The sequence below is a fragment of the Hoplias malabaricus genome, chromosome 16, assembly GCF_029633855.1.
Source record: "Hoplias malabaricus isolate fHopMal1 chromosome 16, fHopMal1.hap1, whole genome shotgun sequence".
Classification (NCBI taxonomy): Eukaryota; Metazoa; Chordata; class Actinopteri; order Characiformes; family Erythrinidae; genus Hoplias; species Hoplias malabaricus.
The window spans coordinates 3,732,791-3,753,245 of record NC_089815.1 but is presented as its reverse complement, the minus strand read 5'-3'; the positions used below and the strand labels follow the sequence as shown (position 1 = coordinate 3,753,245).

The 20,455-nt window shown below is 44.4% G+C and overlaps 1 protein-coding gene across 4 annotated transcripts in view; it reads right to left on the bottom strand.

The window, feature by feature from the left end:
- The window catches only part of gli2b (GLI family zinc finger 2b), an 88,199-nt gene that overhangs the window by 5,896 nt on the left and 61,848 nt on the right, over positions 1 to 20,455 (bottom strand). For all 4 annotated transcript variants that reach the window (XM_066647315.1, XM_066647314.1, XM_066647316.1 and 1 more), the window contains 8 exons: positions 18,095 to 18,292; positions 12,713 to 12,914; positions 12,077 to 12,266; positions 9,252 to 9,362; positions 7,886 to 8,023; positions 2,698 to 2,847; positions 2,174 to 2,338; positions 847 to 1,134 (listed from right to left, as the gene is read on the bottom strand). In XM_066647315.1, coding sequence (XP_066503412.1) covers positions 847 to 1,134; positions 2,174 to 2,338; positions 2,698 to 2,847; positions 7,886 to 8,023; positions 9,252 to 9,362; positions 12,077 to 12,266; positions 12,713 to 12,914; positions 18,095 to 18,292 — 1,442 coding nt within the window. The remainder of the gene's footprint in view (positions 1 to 846; positions 1,135 to 2,173; positions 2,339 to 2,697; positions 2,848 to 7,885; positions 8,024 to 9,251; positions 9,363 to 12,076; positions 12,267 to 12,712; positions 12,915 to 18,094; positions 18,293 to 20,455) is intronic.

The window sequence follows — 20,455 nt, the reverse complement described above, 5'->3', positions numbered from 1 at the left end:
TAAATGTATTATTAATAAAGAATAAATAAAACACTGCCATCAAACAATACAGGGGTGCAAAGTCTAAAATGCCCGTTATTAAAATTACATGCGTGTGCAGTTGTGCATTGAATCACATCAAAGGAGGTGTTATTGAACTACAGATGATGCAGTGTACACATTTCCCACTCTGGTCTTTTCCTGTTCTAACGCTTCCACTTCAGCTCAGGGGGGGTTTGGGAAGGGGCTGATTGGTGGAATCTGTTAAAGGGGAATTCCATTTTTTCTGCAATGAATTGACAAAAATATTAATGTGTCATTTTAAAGGAACTAGCATCGATAGGAATGGGAACCAGCAAAAAAGTTGCAATGCTATCAAATACCTGGTACACTATTTTATAGTAGTTTTCATACGTAAATTTTATTTATTCCATGAAGGAGAGTTAAAATTTAAAGGGGACATATTATGAAGATATTTCATGTGGGTATCTCACAAACTGTAAAAAGACAACCCAGTTGTTCTGTTCTTTGCTTAGTTTGCTACATGAAACGTAGAGACGTAAGTGTTCATTCACTGCTGTGCGCTCGGGTCACGGAAAACAGTGGCTCATTATCATTTAAAGGAACAGGTGCTGAACGTGAACATTCCCACAAGGCTGTGAACACTGCTGTGGTGTTTGATCCTTGTGATATTTTGACCAAAGCATGTCACAGACGTTTCACTAATGCAGAAAAAATATAACTTCCTTTTAAACAGGAAGGCACCAAAATATGGGGGAAAACTGCACACTGCACATTAAAGGTTTTATAAAAGATGCTCAGAGAAGGGCACATTCAAAAGTGTGCGCTAAAAAAAAAAAAGCTTACCACAGAGTTCTCTGTCTTTATAGACTTGACCTGCAGGTAGTCATCCATTCCTCTGGTGGTGCTATTGGCCTCAAACTTGTCTTGTGTTCCCAGACTCATGTGCTTGGTCCCCACCTCGTTTTCTCCATTCTCCCGCGGTGGTGGAGGCTGAGGCCGGGGTGCCAGGTCGCTCCTTTGCTTCTTGGTGATGTGCGCCTCGGGCCCGTGAACGGTTTTTACGTGTTTGCGGAGTGAGCTGGGGTCCGTGTAACGCTTGGTGCAGCCAGGGATCTTACACACATAGGGTTTCTGCAGAGACAAATAGCACTCAGTCTGGGGACGTACGCTAACAGCAAAATGTACGACTCTGAATTAGAGCTTTATCTGTGCCTCTTTGGTCAGATTAGCATCAGATGGAGCTTTGTGTGTATCCTCGATTACAAGAATAGATTACTGCACGAGGCAGTGACATGGTGACTGTGCTAGCGCTAAGCGTTCATGATTCATGGCGGTTGGCTAATAAAGATAGCATGAGTGGATCTCTCTCTCTCTTTCTCGCTCTCTCTCCTTCCAGGCCGTGATGGATAAGCAGAGGGGTAAAATGGCACAAGGTTTCATTTTATATTTGCGATCTGCAGGTGGTCTTTCTCTCCATGGGGGATGGACTTGATTCTCACTAATGCATTGTGGGCTGTCGCGCTCATTAGTTCCACACCTCATTATTTACACACACACTCTTGCACGCAGAGCTTTTTAATGGGACAAGGTTGGGCATCTAGGAGCGATCACTAAGCATGATGAGAGAGCACACGGACAAATCTAATTCTGGCCTAAATTTGAAACCTTATGCTGAAAATGGCAAATTTACATAGAATTTAGGCAGTTAGCAGTTCGTTACTGCCACAGGAAAGTGGATTAGCTAAAGCAGAGTCATAAGAGCAACTGCTGGAGTAGGAGTCCAGCCAAATCAAAGATCACACGGTGTGGTTTAACGTAGCCTGCTGTTCATTCCGTGGTGCTTAATGTGATTTCTCTGATCAGAATCCATCAAAGAACGATCACTCCTGAATTTAGGAGATAAGCCAAAAGGCGAGTGGGTGAAACTGTGGGCAGGTAGTTAGCACAATGCTAAACTATTAGCTTCAAGATTTATTATCATCCAAAATAAACCCTACCCTTATGAAAATGTACTGGCTGATCATTTGGCTTAAATCGTGTAAATATACGTCGGCCAAATCGTCACTGTAATATGAGTGTGTGGGTGTGTACACGCAAAGCTGCAGTTTAATTTCTGAGTCTTGGCACAGTTTAGACGAATGCCTTTATTAGTGGGCGTCTGTTTGTTCACCTCATTGGAATGCGTGCGGTTCTGGTGTTTGGCCCGGTCCGAGGCATTGGAGAAGGCTTTGTTGCAGCCTTCATGCTCACACACGTACGGTTTCTCTCCGGTGTGCGAGCGAAGGTGTGTTTTCAGGTTCTCCAGGCGAGAATACGCCTTTGAACAGCCCTCAAACTGCAACATACACACACACACACACACAAAAACACAGACAATCATATACTGCTTTTTTTGTGCTTGCTCCTGATAGAAGTATAGAGCTGCGACGTAACATCAAACATGAAGATTCAAAGATTCATATCCTGTGAGACATGAGATACTGAGTGTTTATGTCAAAGCAGAAAAACATACAGACAGTGGGAGGGATCATATCAGAAAACAGTTATTCCAGTCACATGAACATGTAAATATGTGAACAGCTGGTGGAATGATGTATTTAAGGGTTCAGCCATATCACTTAAGTGACTAGCATTATTAAAAACGTGTGTGTGTGTGTGTGTGTGTGTGAGTATGTGGTCAGAAGCTTCACTCACTGTGCACTTGTGTGGCTTCTCTCCCGTGTGTCTGCGCATATGCACCACCAACATGTACTGGGCCTTAAAGGGTTTCTGCTCCCTGGAGCACTCCTCCCAGCGACACACAAACTCCTTCTTCTCCCCGTGGATGTGCTCATTATTGATGTGCTGTAGACACACACACACACACACACACACAAACACACAGAGTGTTAATTTTGGTTCCAGCGGCTGGTAGCCACTCCGGTGTCTGGTGCTGTTTTCCTCAGCCGACTCCCTCTCCAGGCGTCAAGGGGTTGCCCTCCCTTTGTAATGTCACTGTTGTGTTTAATCTTTAATTGGCCATGCTGTTTTTACATGTCATGCTAAAAAGACAATACAAACGGCTTCGACGGCAACAGAGCAGCGTAACTCTGCGGTCTACTGAGAGCTCTGGAGAAGAATGCAATTGCAGCTTCTTAGGAATTTGTTTGCTTATCTGCCAAATTAAGAGCCACGCCATCCATCAAGAGCCGTCCGCTCTGACAGCCTCAAACAAGAGAATGTGATGGGCTTTGGTTGGGAGAAGAGGAGTGTATTTAAGGCTGTCTGTTTTGACACACTGTGTTTGCCAGACTGGTAATTAGGGAAGAGAAAAAAAAATACTCCTCCTGAAAAATCGAATATGGAGCACGTCTGCAAATGTTTGGCTTGGGGTCAGATATTTATAAAGATTATAGCTAAGAACAGGGTAATGAAGGCATGAAGCAAGACTTAATGTCTGGAGCAACTGTTCATTATAGAATGGGTTCAATAAAATCAGGGAGCCAGTGAGATTCTCTTTGCGTGAGACGTTTTGAGAAGATTGTGGCTACTTTTAACGAAAAGTTTGGTGAGAAACAAACTAGGACATGTTTGAGAGCTGAAATTTCCATCATTGGTTTCAGAGGTACACGACTAATGTAGATAACAAGTGATGAATAGTTATCCCCCAACAACAAGCACAAAACCAAACACCAAATCCCTGCAGTAATCGACATCCTTAACTAAGAATGTTTACTGTTCTTTGTTCATTCTCTAGATAAAGGTTTTACAGCGTCATTTAAGATTATAAACATGGTTTGGGGCAGGTGTGTGATGATTTAAACATGTAGTTTACACAATAATCTGGAGGATTACTAGCTAACAGGTGGTGTATACACACATTATAATCTATTTATAGCCACATTATAGGCTATTGCTCCAGGTCCAGATTTAAGAAGCAAACTTCAGACAAATTAGGTCTTCGCTGATTGACCAGAAGGAATCAAAGGAACATTAGAGACCCATAAGGTTTTCCACACAGAACAGAAAGGGTTAAGTCAGGTGACCTGCCTAAGGGTAGTCAGGGCCTAAAACGAGGAAGAGCAGGATTACGCTAATCACTCTCTGAGAAGGTAATCACTGTGAAAAACACACACACACACACACACACACACACACACACACAAAACTCAAAATACAGCTGTCCAATGGACCACTCTCTCTCTCCCACACACACACACGTAATATATATATATATATATATATATATATATATATATATATATATACACACACACACACACACACACACACTTTTTTTGGGCAAATTCCAACTTTCTGGATTTGTTATTTTCAAGATATTTTTTCAAGATTATTTATTGATATATTAAGATTTTGCAGATTAATCTGCAGCTGTTTCTCCAAAGTTTTGATGTTGGTTGCATTCTGTGTCTCATCCCAAACACATTCAGGTCTGTAGCAAATCATCAGAAATGTCTCCTGAAAATGAAACATTTCCTAATGGTCATTTTTATTGAAAATTACATAAATGACAATGCTCTAACTTTTGTACTAATCTAAAAAAACAACAACACGCATTTACTCTCTCTGTCTCTCACCCTGTCTCTCTCTCTGTCTCTCTCTCACACACACTCACCCTTTCCAGGCATCACCACAATGACCATCATTATAGTCCACATCTGTGCATGCTCCATCATCTGCTAAGCTTGCCCACTGAGTTATTCTTAATGTCAGACCTTGATAACAAGGCAAAAGCTATACACACACTCTCTCTCTCTCTGTCTCACACACACACACACACACACACACACACATACACACACACACACACTGAAGCATTTGTTCCTCTGTAAGACCATAACGACCTGTTATCAGAGTGAGTATTGCTTGTATAAACAAACAATCAGCAGTGTGTAATCTGGTGAAAATCCAGCTGAAGCTGTGTGTAACCAAACAGTGGCTGAGTGTCTGAGAGTCCAAAGTGTGTGTGTGTGTGAGAGAGCGAGAAAGACACACACACGCACCCACACACACACACTGGGCCTCTTCTCAGTTAACGCTTTGTTTCTACTCCACTAACTGTCTGGAATGCTGGAGAATGTGGGGCTGCCCCTCGTTAGAGGAGTGTATTATGGGATGGGGCAGTACAGTCTACTCTCAGACCAGCAGCACATCATCATCCCCAACAGAGAGCCATCAATCAGCTCCCTCACCCTCTCACTCCCTTTCTATCTCTCTTTCTCGTTCCCTCACAAAGTCACGCTGCATTTACTTTAGTCCGGCGCAACAGCGGACATTAACACCCCCCCCCCCCCCCCCCCGTATCTGACCATGTGGGAGTGAACAAGGCGTTCCCCGCATCGTCCAATTAAAATTAAGGCCTGTTGAGTCAGTTTTAATGAATTTTGAATGATCCATAAATAAAATACTATTAATGTATTATTTTAAAGAAAAGTTCAGTTGAACTGTTTTTGTTTTCTGAGGTGATGTGGCAGAGAAGAGTAACGTGGCCAACTCCCGCTATTTCAGAGGATATTTAAATCAAACCAGATATTTTTTTGCTTGATTTAGAATTATGCATGTGGCTGCAGTTGAGTAAAATATGTGGACGTCTGAATTATTTTTAGATTTATCATGGATTGTAAGAACAGCGGGCGGCACGGTGGTAGGTGGTAGGTGTCAGGTAGGTGTCGCAGTCACACAGCTCCAGGGGCCTGGAGGTTGTGGGTTCGATTCCCGCTCCGGGTGACTGTCTGTGAGGAGTGTGGTGTGTTCTCCCTGTGTCTGCGTGGGTTTCCTCCGGGTGACTGTCTGTGAGGTGTGTGGTGTGTTCTTCCTGTGTCTGCGTGGGTTTCCTCCGGGTGACCGTCTGTGAAGAGTTTAGTGTGTTCTCTCTGTGTCTGCGTGGGTTTCCTCCGAGTGACCGTCTGTGAGGAGTGTGGTGTGTTCTCCCTGTGTCTGCGTGGGTTTCCTCCGGGTGACCGTCTGTGAGGAGTGTGGTGTGTTCTTCCTGTGTCTGCGTGGGTTTCCTCCATGTGACTGTCTGTGAGGAGTGTGGTTTGTTCTCCTTGTGTCTGCGTGGGTTTCCTCCGGGTGACCGTCTGTGAGGAGTGTGGTGTGTTCTCCCTGTGTCTGCGTGGGTTTACTCCGGGTGACTGTCTGTGAGGAGTGTGGTGTGTTCTCCCTGTGTCTGCGTTTGTTTCCTCCGGGTGACTGTCTGTGAAGAGTTTAGTGTGTTCTCTCTGTGTCTGCGTGGGTTTCCTCCGGGTGACTGTCTGTGAGGAGTGTGGTGTGTTCTCCCTGTGTCTGCGTGGGTTTCCTCCGGGTGACCGTCTGTGAGGAGTGTGGTGTGTTCTCCCTGTGTCTGCGTGGGTTTACTCCGGGTGCTCCAGTTTCCTCCCACAGTCCAAAAACACACGTTGGTAGGTGGATTGGCGACTCAAAAGTGTCCGTAGGTGTGAGTGTGTGAGTGAATGTGTGTGTGTCTGTGTTGCCCAGTGAAGGACTGGCGCCCCCTTCAGGGTGTATTCCCGCCTTGCGCCCAGTGATTCCAGGTAGGCTCTGGACCCACCGCGACCCTGAACTGGATAAGTGCTTACAGACAATGAATGAACGTAAGAACAGCGTAATTGCTCTTGCTGCGCATGAAAATGCTGCCAGTGTCTTTGGATTCACCAGATACTCCTCCATGATTTTCCTCCATGTTCCACCAGAGCTTTTAATAACTCAATGTTATGAGTGTTATCACTGTATATTTTATACATTTCTGTGAGGACACTAATCATAAAAACACCGGCTATCAGCTAGTGGTTGAATATATGTCACGCAGACCAAATAAACAGATTTTAATTGCATTCTAAACTTGATGCAGCAGACCCATCATGCACCACATGGCAGTGGCTGATAGAACCAACACTTCCCGTTGAAAATGAAAGGGCTCCACTGCACTGTTGGGCAGGACCAATGTACAAATGTGTCCCTTCCTTTCTCTCTCTCTCTCTTTCTTCTCTTTCTGACTTTTCACTCTCTTCCCATCCTCCTTCCTTTTTAATTTTCTCTCTCCCTCTTCTTACTGTGTCCCTGTAATTCTCTACTTCTCACCTTCAATTTCTTTCTTTTGCTCTCTTTGTGACGCCCATACTTTCTCTCTCTCTGATCTGTATGAGGGTCTCTTTGTCCTGAAAGGGGCGGGCAGGGGCTGAGATGTAGGCCCCTGTGTTTGATGTGAAAGTCAGGCAAACGGCCTCAGATTTTATCATTAATGTTGATGATGAGGAAAGTGATACTGCGAAGAAAAAAAGAACAAATGTTGTGAAGAAAGCTGTAGTTTGTGTTCCACTAACCCCTTAATATTCACACTTCCAGTTCGTAACTCTGTATAGAGTTCTGACTTCTGAGTTAGATGCCTTTGGATGTGGACAAAAGGAGGTTAAGGTGTTGCCCTCATTGAGCCCATGCTAACCAAGGTGTATAGTTCATCTCAAGACGCATTAATCTCTCGTTATTATGATCTATTTATATAGTATATACGTTGGGTATTAAATAACTGAGTTACAAACATAAATTAAGGGATTTAGGTGATAAATAATGTTACTGACAGATCCGGAACTCTGTATGGTGTTATGTGACTGTTTAGACATGAAAGGCTTTCCTGTGTTTTGCAGAAACTGAAGCCACATCGCATGACACCAGGCACTTGGAGCATCTGCCAATACAGGTTTCTGCTGGGATTTCAGGGGTCAAAGGTGGATAAAATCCTCAGTCAGAAGGTCAGAGGACAATGTGATCTTGTGTCACTCATCTGCTCTCTCAGACATGTAGATGGTAAAGGTTTAAAGCGGCAAAACCCCATCTATATTGTGGGAAAATACACACACACACATGTATACACAGAGACACTCACGTGGACCAGCTGCTCTTGTGTATCGTACTCTTTGGAGCAGCCCTCCCAGTGGCAGTTGGTTTCATACACCACCTCAGGCTCCTGTTTGCCCTCCTCTCTGTCCAGCTCCTCTTTGGTATCCAGTGGTCCTAGAGGGTCCTGAGAGAAGAGAGGAGAGCACATGGTTGCATTTTACTTTCCACCATCCTTGCCCCCAAACAACACTGACCGCTCCCATGCCACATATGTGCACTACAGGGCACTTCAAATATTTGGTTTGTTTATGCAGTGCTGAAGCAGACATCTGTAATTTGTCTGAGTTGGAACTCTCCAGAAACTCATTCAGACAGAAGAGGAGATGTTTTTCACTTTCATTTACATCCTGATAATTAAATATAGCAGCTTAAGAAAAAAGGGTGTAAGAAAAAAAGAATTAAATGAAACCACAAGTTTCAGTGTGTGTGTATGGTCCACACACACACACACACACACACACACACACACCACTGTGCACAGTGATTGTGAGATACGTTAAAAATATGCTCGAGCTATGTGAGTTCTGTGAGTTGTGTGTATGTGTATATGGACAAAAGCACACACGCACACACACACACACACACAGCATGCTGACTGCAGCATGTTTATCTCTGCCCTGTGAGCTATCTTCATCAATTCTGCCGGCCCCAAGACGACTGCAGCTCTTCGGTCCCCATGCATCACACCCCAGCCTGCCTCACTGCTGAGAGCAGCCACAAATTTGTCAAAAGACGAGCAGAGAGAGAGAGAGAGAGAGAGAGAGGGAGGGAGAAAGAGAGAGAAAGAGAAGGAAGAAAAGGGCCCTCAGATGACAATAACGGCCAGCCAATACTTCATTAAAATGAAGTGCTCTGGCACAGTTTACACAGTAGCCGGGGACGGAGGGAGCGAGAAAACAAACGGATGTAAAGCTCTTATCAGGCTGAGTTTTTCTCGTGCAGAAGGGGGCCGGGGGGAGCAAGGGGGCTCCCAGGGGTCCTCCGGCCGCTCGCTGATCAGTGCCAGAGCCGCCGGGAGGAGAAAAAAAAAAAGTATGCACACTTTTCTCTGGATAACAGGACACAGAGGAGATGCTCTGCTGTTTGCGGCCGTACAGCAGTTTGGAAAAAAGCTCCGACACGTTTGGTTTGGGGAAAGGTCTGACTGATACAAAACCAATCATTAGTACTGATACTGAAGAGATATTTACTTATAAAACTGAGTGTATTTTAAGGGTTGAAAGTACACATTGGCTTTAGATAACACACTAAACACCAAGGGCCAGCACTACTGTCAGTCCATAGATCAGTGGGATCACGACCTAAAGACCTGAGAACAGATAAAAAGAGAGACAGAGGAGCGTGGGTCTCACCGGAGAGCAGGGCGAAACCGGCCGCGGGCACTCCACCTCCGTCTTGATCTTCGACCTTTTGGTGTTCAGGGGGTTCACCGTGCTGCTGACCGCAGAGTCGCCACTCGTGTTCTAGTGTGGAGAAGAGGAGAGAATAGGGTGAGAACAATGAGACGAGAAAACGATGGAGAGAATGGAGGATGAGAGGGAGGTTTTTTTTGATGTTTGGTGCTGTATGAAGCTGAAAGCCCAGGGGAAGTGTGTATGGTAAGGGACCACCACACAGACTAAACAATTTAGACTCTCTCTAAGGAGCCCTCAACCAGTACCAAAACAGCCCATCTGCCTCCAATGACATTCTGAACACAGCCTGCTGAATATAAATATATAATATATAGAAATAAGTGCTGCTGTCTGTGTGTGGGTTTGGATTTCAATAACGCTGAACATGACAGTTCTACTGCACAGAAAAGCCTGGTTCTGATCAGTGATCCTCCCCCTGCCTGTGCCTGTGTGTGTGTGTGTTTTGTTGCATATTTCCAGGACTAAAGCGCACTGTATGAAGACCAGATGACACTCAATAACATTATTGGAGACATCACAACATTGTTTATTATTTTATATTATTATTATTATCACTATCATTGTTTTATTCAGGTACATACACACTGTTATACAAAAAAACCCACTATTTCCAGTCAAAATCTCACCCCTCTATTTCAGATATTTCTGAGGAGATAAGAGACATGATAATCCTCTTGCGTAAGGAAGGAGAACTGGACAGGAGTTGCCAAAGCTGAATTAAATACCCTCACTTAAATCTCGAGGGAAAACGAGAGTCTTACAATGCAGAAATCGAATTAACACACACACACACGGACAGACACAGACACACAGAGACACACACACAAGACACAGACACACACACACACACAAGACACAGACACACACACAAAAGACACACACACACACACAAGACACAGACACACACAAGACACAGACACACACACAAGACACAGACACACACACACACACACACACACACACACACACACACACACACACACACACACACACACACACAGACACAGACACAGACACAGACACAGACACAGACACAGGTTTCAGTCCATCTTTCCACTGTAAGAAGGCAACTCCCTGCTATGGCTGAAACAATGGGAAGCAGCTAAGAAGGAGTTACTACTGGAAAAAAAAAAGAAATAAACAAAAAAACTGCAAATCAAATAAAGATGTTATTTTATCAGAGTGATAAGTGATTAACTGGTCTCTCCAGAGCCCAAGCCTCTAATGAACTGAACATGTTTAAGATTACTTAAATAACCAAAGGATGAAAACGCAGCCAACTTCTAGGAATGAGTTTTTGAGGTGAGGAAAAAACAAAGCAAGGATCCTGAGAAGAATGGAAGCTTCAGTAAAAGAAACACATTAAACACAGACGTTCCGTAAAGAACCATTTTTGCTGATATGTGAACCCTTTGTAGCACCTTTAATTAAACTAAGAGTTTATATGAATAAGACACACAGGACAGTATTATGGCATATACTTACATATATACATTTATATGCCCATGTCCTGACACTGAAGCATAAAAACATGTGTGTGTGTGTGTGTGTGTGTGTGTGTGTGTGTATGTTGTGGGTTGAGTGAGATGCAGTGGGAGTCAGTGTGTGGGTACGGGAATTACAGACCGTAACTCAGGATCCTGCAGTTATGCCGGGGGAGTTTACAGCCACAGATATGATAATAAGAGCTTTTGAACAAACACCCAAAACCCACTACAGAGGTCCGGGGCCAGCCAGGCCCACCATTTGAAGACACACGCTGTAAACATGACCCTGGACAAATAAAGGCAGGAGGCGTATGGCCCGTTAAGCAGATGTTAAGCATTGCCTCTTTGTGCTCTTCCATCATCCATAAAAGCTGCTGACTGGGGTGTGCTGTGTGAGGAGAAGATGCAGGTCACGCTCAGGATAAATTAGAACATACACCAAGAACAACAGCGCACTACAAGTGTACAATTAATTACTGCTAACAACGGGATGTTGGTGTGAGTCTATGTGAACAGCGAGAGTCTATGTGAACACTGAGTCTATGTGAACAGCGAGAGTCTATGTGAACACTGAGTCTATGTGAACAGCGAGAGTCTATGTGAACAATGAACAACGGGAGTCTATGTGAACACTGAACAGCGTGAGTCTATGTGAACAGCGAGAGTCTATGTGAACACTGTGAACAACGTGAGTCTATGTGAACAGCGTGAGTCTATGTGAACAGCGAGAGTCTATGTGAACACTGAACAACGTGAGTCTATGTGAACAGCATGAGTATGTGAACACTGTGAACAACGTGAGTCTATGTGAACAGCGGGAGTCTATGTGAACAGCGGGAGTCTATGTGAACAGCGGGAGTCTATGTGAACAGTGTACATAGATCCATTACCTGCATCTCCTCCATCCGCAAGTAGACGGACATTGTCTAAACTTTGGGGACACCAGTCAATTGTTCTGAGAACAGTAACTACTTCCCTTTTTCTTCTTTTTTTGGTGCCTATTTTAAACACTTTCTTGGCAGCTACATATTCTTTCAGACCCAGATCACAGAGTGGTCTTCTCATATTGGAAGAGAGGACAGAAACACCTGTGCTTTTTTCTGATATCTCTGCTAAACCAGGATTGCCTGTTTGCCTATCAAACAAAGCCAAATGAAACAACAGCAATCATATGTGTGAAAAAAAAAGAAAGAATTGCATAAATATTTTTCAAAAGTAACTAAAATTTTATATGGTTGGCAGTGTCTGTACGTGTATAAAATGTATTCGCAATACCTTGGTCTCGTTGTCATTATGCGTGACTGTGGGCAGGGCACCGATGCCCAGTGAGTGTTGTCTGGACGAGAAGGTAGGCGAGGGCTGGATGAGGGGGGGCGTGTGTCCGAACGCACTCAGCCCTCTCTGCTGCGACAGCAACTGCTGATATGCCACCGGGTTGATGGAGTGATGGAAGGGGAAGGAGGGGCTGAAACAGCGAGAAAAAAAGAGGGAGATAAACACTTGTTCCACTCTGTCTTAGTCCACGTCCTCATTTCACCACACTGTCACAAACGCCATATTAAGCACTACATCACGGCAGGACTATCTACGCACGGCACTCGCTTCAGATAAATCTATTTCAGGACGGAGGCTGGGGATCAGACTGGGGGAAATACAACACGGATACAATGGCACTGGCACAGGAAAGGGACTTCTTCTTTATAGCGCTTGTGCCCAAATAACAGCCTTTAACACATTGGGTTTATTCAACAAATATGGCTTTGGGTTTGATGGATAAATGGTATTGTTTTTCCTTATGTATGTTTTGTAGTATGTGTTTTTACTCTGTACTTGTGTAAAATGGTGTAGATGACTAATGAAGTAGCCTTTAACAGTGGCCTATCAGCTGTGGTCAGTTCTGGCTGGTGGTACCTGATGCCTCCGACAGACAGGTGACCGTAGGAGCTGCTGGCCGCGGAGCTGGAACGGGAGTTGTTGATGTAAGCCACAAGCGAGTTGGGAGAGGTGCGGATCATGGTCTGCAGGTCGATGCTGGCGTCTGAGAGAGGAGAGATGGACAGAGCTCTTTTCCGGCTCAGCCTGGGGGTCAGCCGAGGACTGGGGAAGCGCGACACTATACAACACACAACACACACATAAACAACCAGGATAAGTTTCTTTCACTTTTTTATACCTTTAAAGGCAAGACATTACATCAGTTTTTACTTGTTTAGTTTTCTCTACAGTGTTAAATAAAACCGTACGAGGGACTTTGCTTAACCCTTGAATCAAGGAGAAATCAAGGAGAAATGGCAAAATTATTTTCTACATGAGGAATAGACTAATACAAATATGATTTGTCAACACAAAAGATTGCAGTTCTTCAAATAACTCAAGGAAACAAATGAAGCATCTATATCATATGGCACAGGCCCTATTAATCTCTCTCTCTCTCACTCTCTCACACACACACCCTGGATTCTCCTCCCTCTGCCCCTGTGGACCTCCCCAGTTCATCTGACACTCCTGGCTAAGCAAATTTCGCCCACGCCTGCCCCCCATGACCAGCAGCCCTCATCACTTTAACCACTTATACACAATAACCTATTTTCCTTAACCCTCCACCCCCCCTCCCCCCACCGAGCCCAGCCAATAGCAGCGGTCCTTCCCAGAGGGTCGCGTCCCTTAACACAGCTCCTGATTGTTTGAAGAGAAAATATTATTCCTTCCCTGCCCCACCTCCTCATTCTCTGTCTCTCTCCCTCTGTCTTTCTCTTACTCTGTTTCCTCCTTTAGTTTTAAAATCCACCCCCACCCCCCACTCCACCATATTCCATCTCTCTCCAGCTGAGGGAGAAATCTTTGGAGTCAGTGCAGCGCCGCTGGATTGTATTGTGTCATTTCCCAGCTCTGCCCACCTCTGTGCTATTTTGGGGAGTGTGTGAGGAGAGTGTGTGCCAGGTGGGACAGCGTGATCGATGCTCAGGCACTCTCTTCCCGACGCGCAGCCCCCCTGGAAATAGTGCAGTCCTATCAATAAGTGCTGGAGATTGAGCCTCCGCTAATATAGTCGACAGTGTGTACAGTAGGCTGACACTGTGGATGGTGGCTCAGAAACTCAACTTTGCAAAGAGGGTGTAACAAGAACGGGTGCAGGACGGCAACAGGATCGAAGACGGTACACAACAGTGACCAAAAGGATCATTAAATATTTTTAACTGCGCACACAGAACGTGAGAAATAATTCCAGTCGGTGGTTTTACAATAACAGCTTTTCTAGATCAAATAAAAAAGATCAAGCTAAATATGGAATTCAAATAAGACGTAAGTAACGTGAGGGCGGTATTGAAACAATTAGGTACAAAGCTGTTCAGCTGCTGCTAACAGCTTCAAAACCACAGAATACCTTCAGCTTCAGCTTTTACCACTACATCCCTGGAATATTTTGAGAAGGTTTAAATGTAAAATGGATACCGCAAAACGCTTTAGTCTTTATCATCTTCATCTTCAACTCGCAGTGACCTCATTCTGATTTGACTCGGGATGATTAATCATTCCCAATAATTTACTGTAATTACTTTGATAAGAATCAACTATTGCAGGCGTGTATCGCTTTGTTTAATGAGGGCAATTTACAGAATTGATTTTAACTCAGAAGGAATGTGCATGAAAAATTAAGCAGGTGTGTGTGTGTGTGTGTGTGTTTGTGTTGATCAGCCTTTAAGGAACCTTCTACATTTTTACAAGGCTAATACCTACTTTTCAGTGGACGATGGTGTGAAAAACACTAAATGGCTTTTAGCTCAACAGGTGCTAGGCATTAGTGCTGGTGTAAGCAAAAGCATGTGTGTGTGTATGTGTGGGTGATTAGGGGTCGTAACCAGAGGCTCTGGCAACCGGACGTCCATAATGATTCCATCACAGCCAGTGCCAACACAAGCAGCCTTACACAAACCATTCCTCTGCTCTGGCGTGTGTGTGTGTGTGTGTGTGTGTATGTGCCTCTTCCCCATGGAGCATAGAGCTAATAAGTAATCCCCCAGCTTTGTAGCTATGAAGGCCATTACTCTTAGCATGAGCTAATGGCTCTCTGTCGTTTCAGACACTCACTCCAGCACACAGGCCTCTAACAGACATTCAGCTCCCAGAATCCTCTGTGGCTGTGTCCCTCACTCTACACCGGCCAAAACTAACTTATAAACCATAGAAATCACTGCAATCTTCGTCCGCAACTGGTGCATTTCAGAGTGTAATGAGGAACCGTAGTGGGAGCCGGTGGGAGCAGGCGTTCGAACAAGGCGAAACAAACACCACGTATAAGATCACTGAATAAATATGGAGAAAAAGAGGCCTGAGAACAAAAAGAACAAACAAAAATCTAAGCCCTCTGCTCCTCCTTCCTGGGCCCGTTCCGAACAGGGCTGTTTAGATGGGGAGAACTGTGCTGTGTTGTTTATCCTTGTGGTATTTTGACAAAAGCAGGTCACAAATGTTTCGTTAAGACCTCTGTGGAAAAAAGGTAGAACACATCCCCTTTAAGATCAGGTGACTTTGTGTGTGTTTTATTCCCCCCTAAAAATACTGTTAAATCTATGTCATAAAAAAGTTGCAGACTATAAGCATGCAATGGATTCTTATTGTTAGACTGTAAATAGCCCTGAATCCTCACTCTCTTTTGTCAAGGGGAATGGATGTCCTGTATTTGCAGGTGTGGGTGTGTGTGTGTGTGTATATATATATAAATGTGTGAGTAAAGATCTTACAGTTAACCTGATATAGAAGCCCTCTGCTCCACAGGCAGGGCTGTGCTGGTATTTGCGTGGTGTTAATGTGGGCTGCAAGACTGTGTGGGACTGGCCCGTTCAGCCTTGGCACTGGTATTTGTCTCTGTTATGCCCTCACCTCAGGGGAGATGTGTTTATTAATGTGCCACTTCCCTTGATAAATGGCCAAATGGAGAGGCGGGCCTCCTGATAGCCCTCCCCCGACCCCAGTGATTTATGTCAGCAGAGACTGCTAAACCCTCTGGAACCTCACACAACAACATCCACCCCAGCCTTAAACATGCTCTGAGAATAGGGGGCCTGGACGGGACAGGAACAAGCTGAGCCACAGACCTGTGTAAGTTTCCCCAACCCACATGTGGCTGGGTGGTGAAAGGCTTTACATGAGATGCCTGAGATATTACCGCCTCATTCAAAAGATTTCTGTGTGAAAATATGTTAAAATAATAGCGTTTGTTAATAATATTCAATAATGGTTTAGTTCAGAAACTAAGGAGGAAATAAAGGAGTCCAAACTGTTACATATAATGGATTTAAATTCCTTTCTTTTTTACGATGTACCTGGATCAGTGCATGGTTGAAGCCATGGTGAGATGGTCTTGTGTTGTTGTTATCAATTAGCTGTTGCTAGGGGGCGGGGCAGTGAAGGAACAGTGCTGTGTCCTCCCTCAACATCCACAGCTGCCGTGCTCCTAAGGAAGGCACCTAACCCGCAACTGCTATCCAGGTGTTGGCATGGTTGCCTGCTGCTCTGTGTGTGTGTGTGTGTGTGTGTGTGTGTGTGTGTGTGTGTGTGTGTGTGTGTGTGTACTCACTGCCATGGATAACAATGGTGTGTGTGTGTGTGTGTGTGTGTACTCACTGCCATGGATAACAATGCAATGCAATAACAATAACAATGTCAAAAGGAGGTTTATGTTTATTAAGCATTAACATGAATACGTTTATCAAGAACATACCGTTTAACAAGCCACACTTTCATTTCCATGCGATCGTTTTGCGCGATCCTCTATGCATTTGACCCGTTCCATTCCTTCTGTGACACGACCCCTGGAGGACCCCCTGGTTATTGAGAGCTACTGAGTGAAGCTCAGAGGCAAGGACTTAAGGGCGCTGGATGAAAGCCAAAACCCTGGGTCCAGCCTAATGAACTGTTCAGCTCTGCTGCCTTCACACAGCGTAGAGTTTTGTGTGGCTCAGTCCATGCGACACATCAAGGCTTTAGGGAAACAGCTGCAGACTGAATGGAGGAGAGGAGTCTAGAAAGAGAGAGTGCGAGTGGAGCCGAGAGAGACGCTCCACGCAGAGCAGCTCACAGTTTGTTTTTGGAAGTCGTTTGTTTGGCCTCGCCGTCCACCCATGTGACTGTATATAATGGTACACTTGCTGAAAGTATTTCGACATTAGTCTGCGCTACATACACTGTGAAGTAATAAGTTATATTTACTTTAGGTTCTGTGTGGATGGAGGCATGGCACAATTAGCTTCTTTCTCAAAGATATATTTCAGTTCTATTTAAAAGGAACCCCTACAATTGTGGGGAAACGCTGTACTCTCATTTGTTTATGTTCAAAAGCTCTGTATCTTTTAAGGTGGAATGGTATGTTTGAGAGAAAAAACGATGGGGCTGACGTTAAACTTCTCTGTATGTTTTTATTCACAGTTTGAATTACCACAGAAAACATCTTTGTTACTCGAGTTTTTCAGTTTTGTAGCACTTTCAGTCTGCGTTTACTTTCATGCATTTAGTGGTCCCCCAGAATACAGAGTCAATTCCATGTACAGAGAAAATAAGTCAATGTTACACACCTTTGGAGCAGAAATAGAGCAATATCCTCATCTTGCTTGTCAATATTTGGGCGTCTATTCATTGTTTAAAAACATTTTTTACCCATTTACTGACACTGGGGCTTCGTAAAGGAATAAACACAACGGGGCACAACTAACACAGGCATGAACTATCTCTCCTTGGCCTTGGGGCGAGCTGGGGACAGTGCAGCAACCTCTGCTCCACTTCTCATCTCCATTTCAGGTCATGTGTTGAATTAGATGGCCACTTTTTTTTAAACAGCGTTTGATGGATGACGCTATGGCCATGGCATGTGAGGGCTCTGGGACCCTCTGTCAAAGAATCGGACTCTCCACCAGACGGCCTGTCCCCTTTTAAGGTGACTTAGGAAGTGGTGGATGAAAGCAGGCATTCATTATGTTAAACACATGCGCTTTCCTCTGAGGGAAACACTCTCATAAATGTCACTGCAGCCCTGTCTGTCCCATGTGTGTTTATACAAACTGCTGGCAGAGATACTCTACAGTATAGTGCTTACCTTAAAGGAACATTTTGGCTATGGCTGGGGGTCTACAGTTTGCGTCGTGGTCTGGACTGTGGCGAACGCAGCTGTAATATCTGACAGCCTGTCAAACGTCACGTGTTAGAGCGTGATTTGCGCTTTCTGTGCACGACCGCATGGTTGTGAGTTATCACACAGTGTCAACCTGATGGTACCCTTCCTTTTATGCCCTTACTCACCGTCCATGGGATTGATGTATTCCGGCAGGTGGGCGGCTGCAGCGGCTGCGGCCGAGGCTCCGGCCCCTTGCATCAGCAGCTCCCCGTATGGGCTCCTGTGACTGGACATCAGATGGTGGTAGTAGTCGGCCGAGCTGGCTCCAGGAGGCGGTGGTGGGAGGCTGAACAGGCCGCGCTCCTTCAGGTGCTCATGGGCCACTGTTGGGGAACCGAATAAAGAAAGAGTGAGCAGTTTTAGGGTCATTGAATTACCACTTTATGACATCTTGAAATTATTTTTGGACACAAACAGTCATCTGAAATGAAAGATAGTATTAATAGTGATGATATATTCCTGGATTCCTGGAACACAAACTTGAAGCTACCAGAAGTCCAGCTGTTTTCCAATGGTTAAAAAAACTAATATAAATCATAAGAAGAGTCATTTACAGCTCACTTTCTCTACTGCGTGGATACATCTCTCCTCATCTTTAAAAGACTTACAGATGAAGTTGTAAGCATCTCAGTCCTTTACAGTAGAACAATATTGGGTTTGCCATTGCTTATGTCTCACCTGTTCATTACCTTTAATGCACACTTGTCTTTTATCAGTTAGTGTGAACTGAAATCAAACAAAGGCTGTTAATTATGAGTCATTAAGGCTTAGTCAATGTCTCTCAGCCAGTCACCTGTGGTGTAAATGTGCATTAACTATTGTTTGTACGAAAATGAAGATATAAACTACATGTGCACATATATGTGAATTAAAGTTAGTTATAAGAAACTGTAAGAAGAAAGGTACAGATGTGGTCCAGAGAAAGAATTATACTTTTTATGCCGTGCTTTCAAAACCTATAAAACTCTGTTCGGACCAGGCCTAAAATAATGAAACATGAGTTGCAAAATGAGAAATATTCCCAATTTCCTCTACTCATAAACAATGTCAGAGTTGTGGTCACACAAACACGCACACGTCCAGTGAACACAGCAGAGAGAGAGAGAGAGAGCAGAGTGAGAGAGAGAGAGAGAGAGAGAGAGAGAGAAGAGAGAGAGAAAGAGAGAGAGAGGAGAGAAAGAGAGAGAGAAGAGAGAGAGAGAGAGACAGAGAGAGAGAGCAGAGTGAGAGAGAGAGAGAGAGAGAAGAGAGAGAGAGAAGAGAGAGAGAAAGAGAGAGAGAGAGGAGAGAAAGAGAGAGAGAGAAAGAGAGAGACAGCAGAGAGAGAGAGAGAGAAAGAGCAGAGAGAGAAAGGAAAGAGAGAGAGAGCACAGAGAGAGAGAGAGAGAGAGCAATTCAGTGTTAACATCTGCACTCAGTAAAACTCTGAACAGTGTCAGGGGCAATAAGACTGAAAGGGCCGAAGCTGTTTTATAAAGAGTACAGTACCTCCACACATGGTTCATATTTACATACAGTTTCATTCAAAGCTTCTGCTAGAAATGTGTGTGTGTGTGCATGCACCCAGTCCACCTTGAAAACCTTTCCACTGATTTCTCACAGACAATTAGCTCTAACTGTGTTTGAAGTTCATCTCTCTCTCTCTCTCTCTCTCTCTCTCTCGTCTAAAACTCCTTTTCATGTGCAATGTGTTGTGGCAAAACAAACGAAGGACTCCACTGTGTTTTTACTGAAATTCCATCTACGCTAAAGCACTTTTTTTGGGAGACGCTAGTCTTTTCACCCAGAAATGTTGACTTTAGTGGAATTCTGGACGTGAGGTTTGAGAAGTTGTGGAGAGTTTCTGAAGTCCTGAAGAATGTCCTGCTATGGAAATAGCTCAGCACAATTTACGCTCTGCTGAGAAAGACCTGGCCAGAAACGATTCACAATCTACATTCCTAAACCTGTTATTTCTATATATTCCTGTGGAGAAATAAATGTTTGCTTAAAATAAAAGCCAAAAATGAACACGTGTCCTGAATAGCTCTGGAACCTGCTGCTAACGTACAGAACAGGGGCAGTCGTATCCACAAGAAACATCACACATCCAAGACTACTTCTCCCCTATCTGCATTCATTCAAGTAAAATAAACTCACTCTCTCTCTCTCCCTTTCTCTTTCTACCTCCCTCTCTCTCTCTACCCCCACTCTCTCCTTCCCCCTTCTCTCCCACTCCCCCTACCTCTCTCTCTTTAGCTTTATCGCTGTCAGGATCTCCTGTGCGCTGCTTATTTAAGTTGAAAAGCACAGACACATTGCTGCTGACAGACTGTAAAAGGTGATTTATTTGGCCTGTTCTTCGGCCTGCTCGCCTCGACCTGTTATTGTAATTCAGCTGTGCAGAGAGAAGAGTGTCAGCACGTCAGGGAGAATTCCACCCAGACGCCTTTCCCTTCCCCCCCCCCCCCACATTTTCACACACACTTACCTATGCATGTGTATTC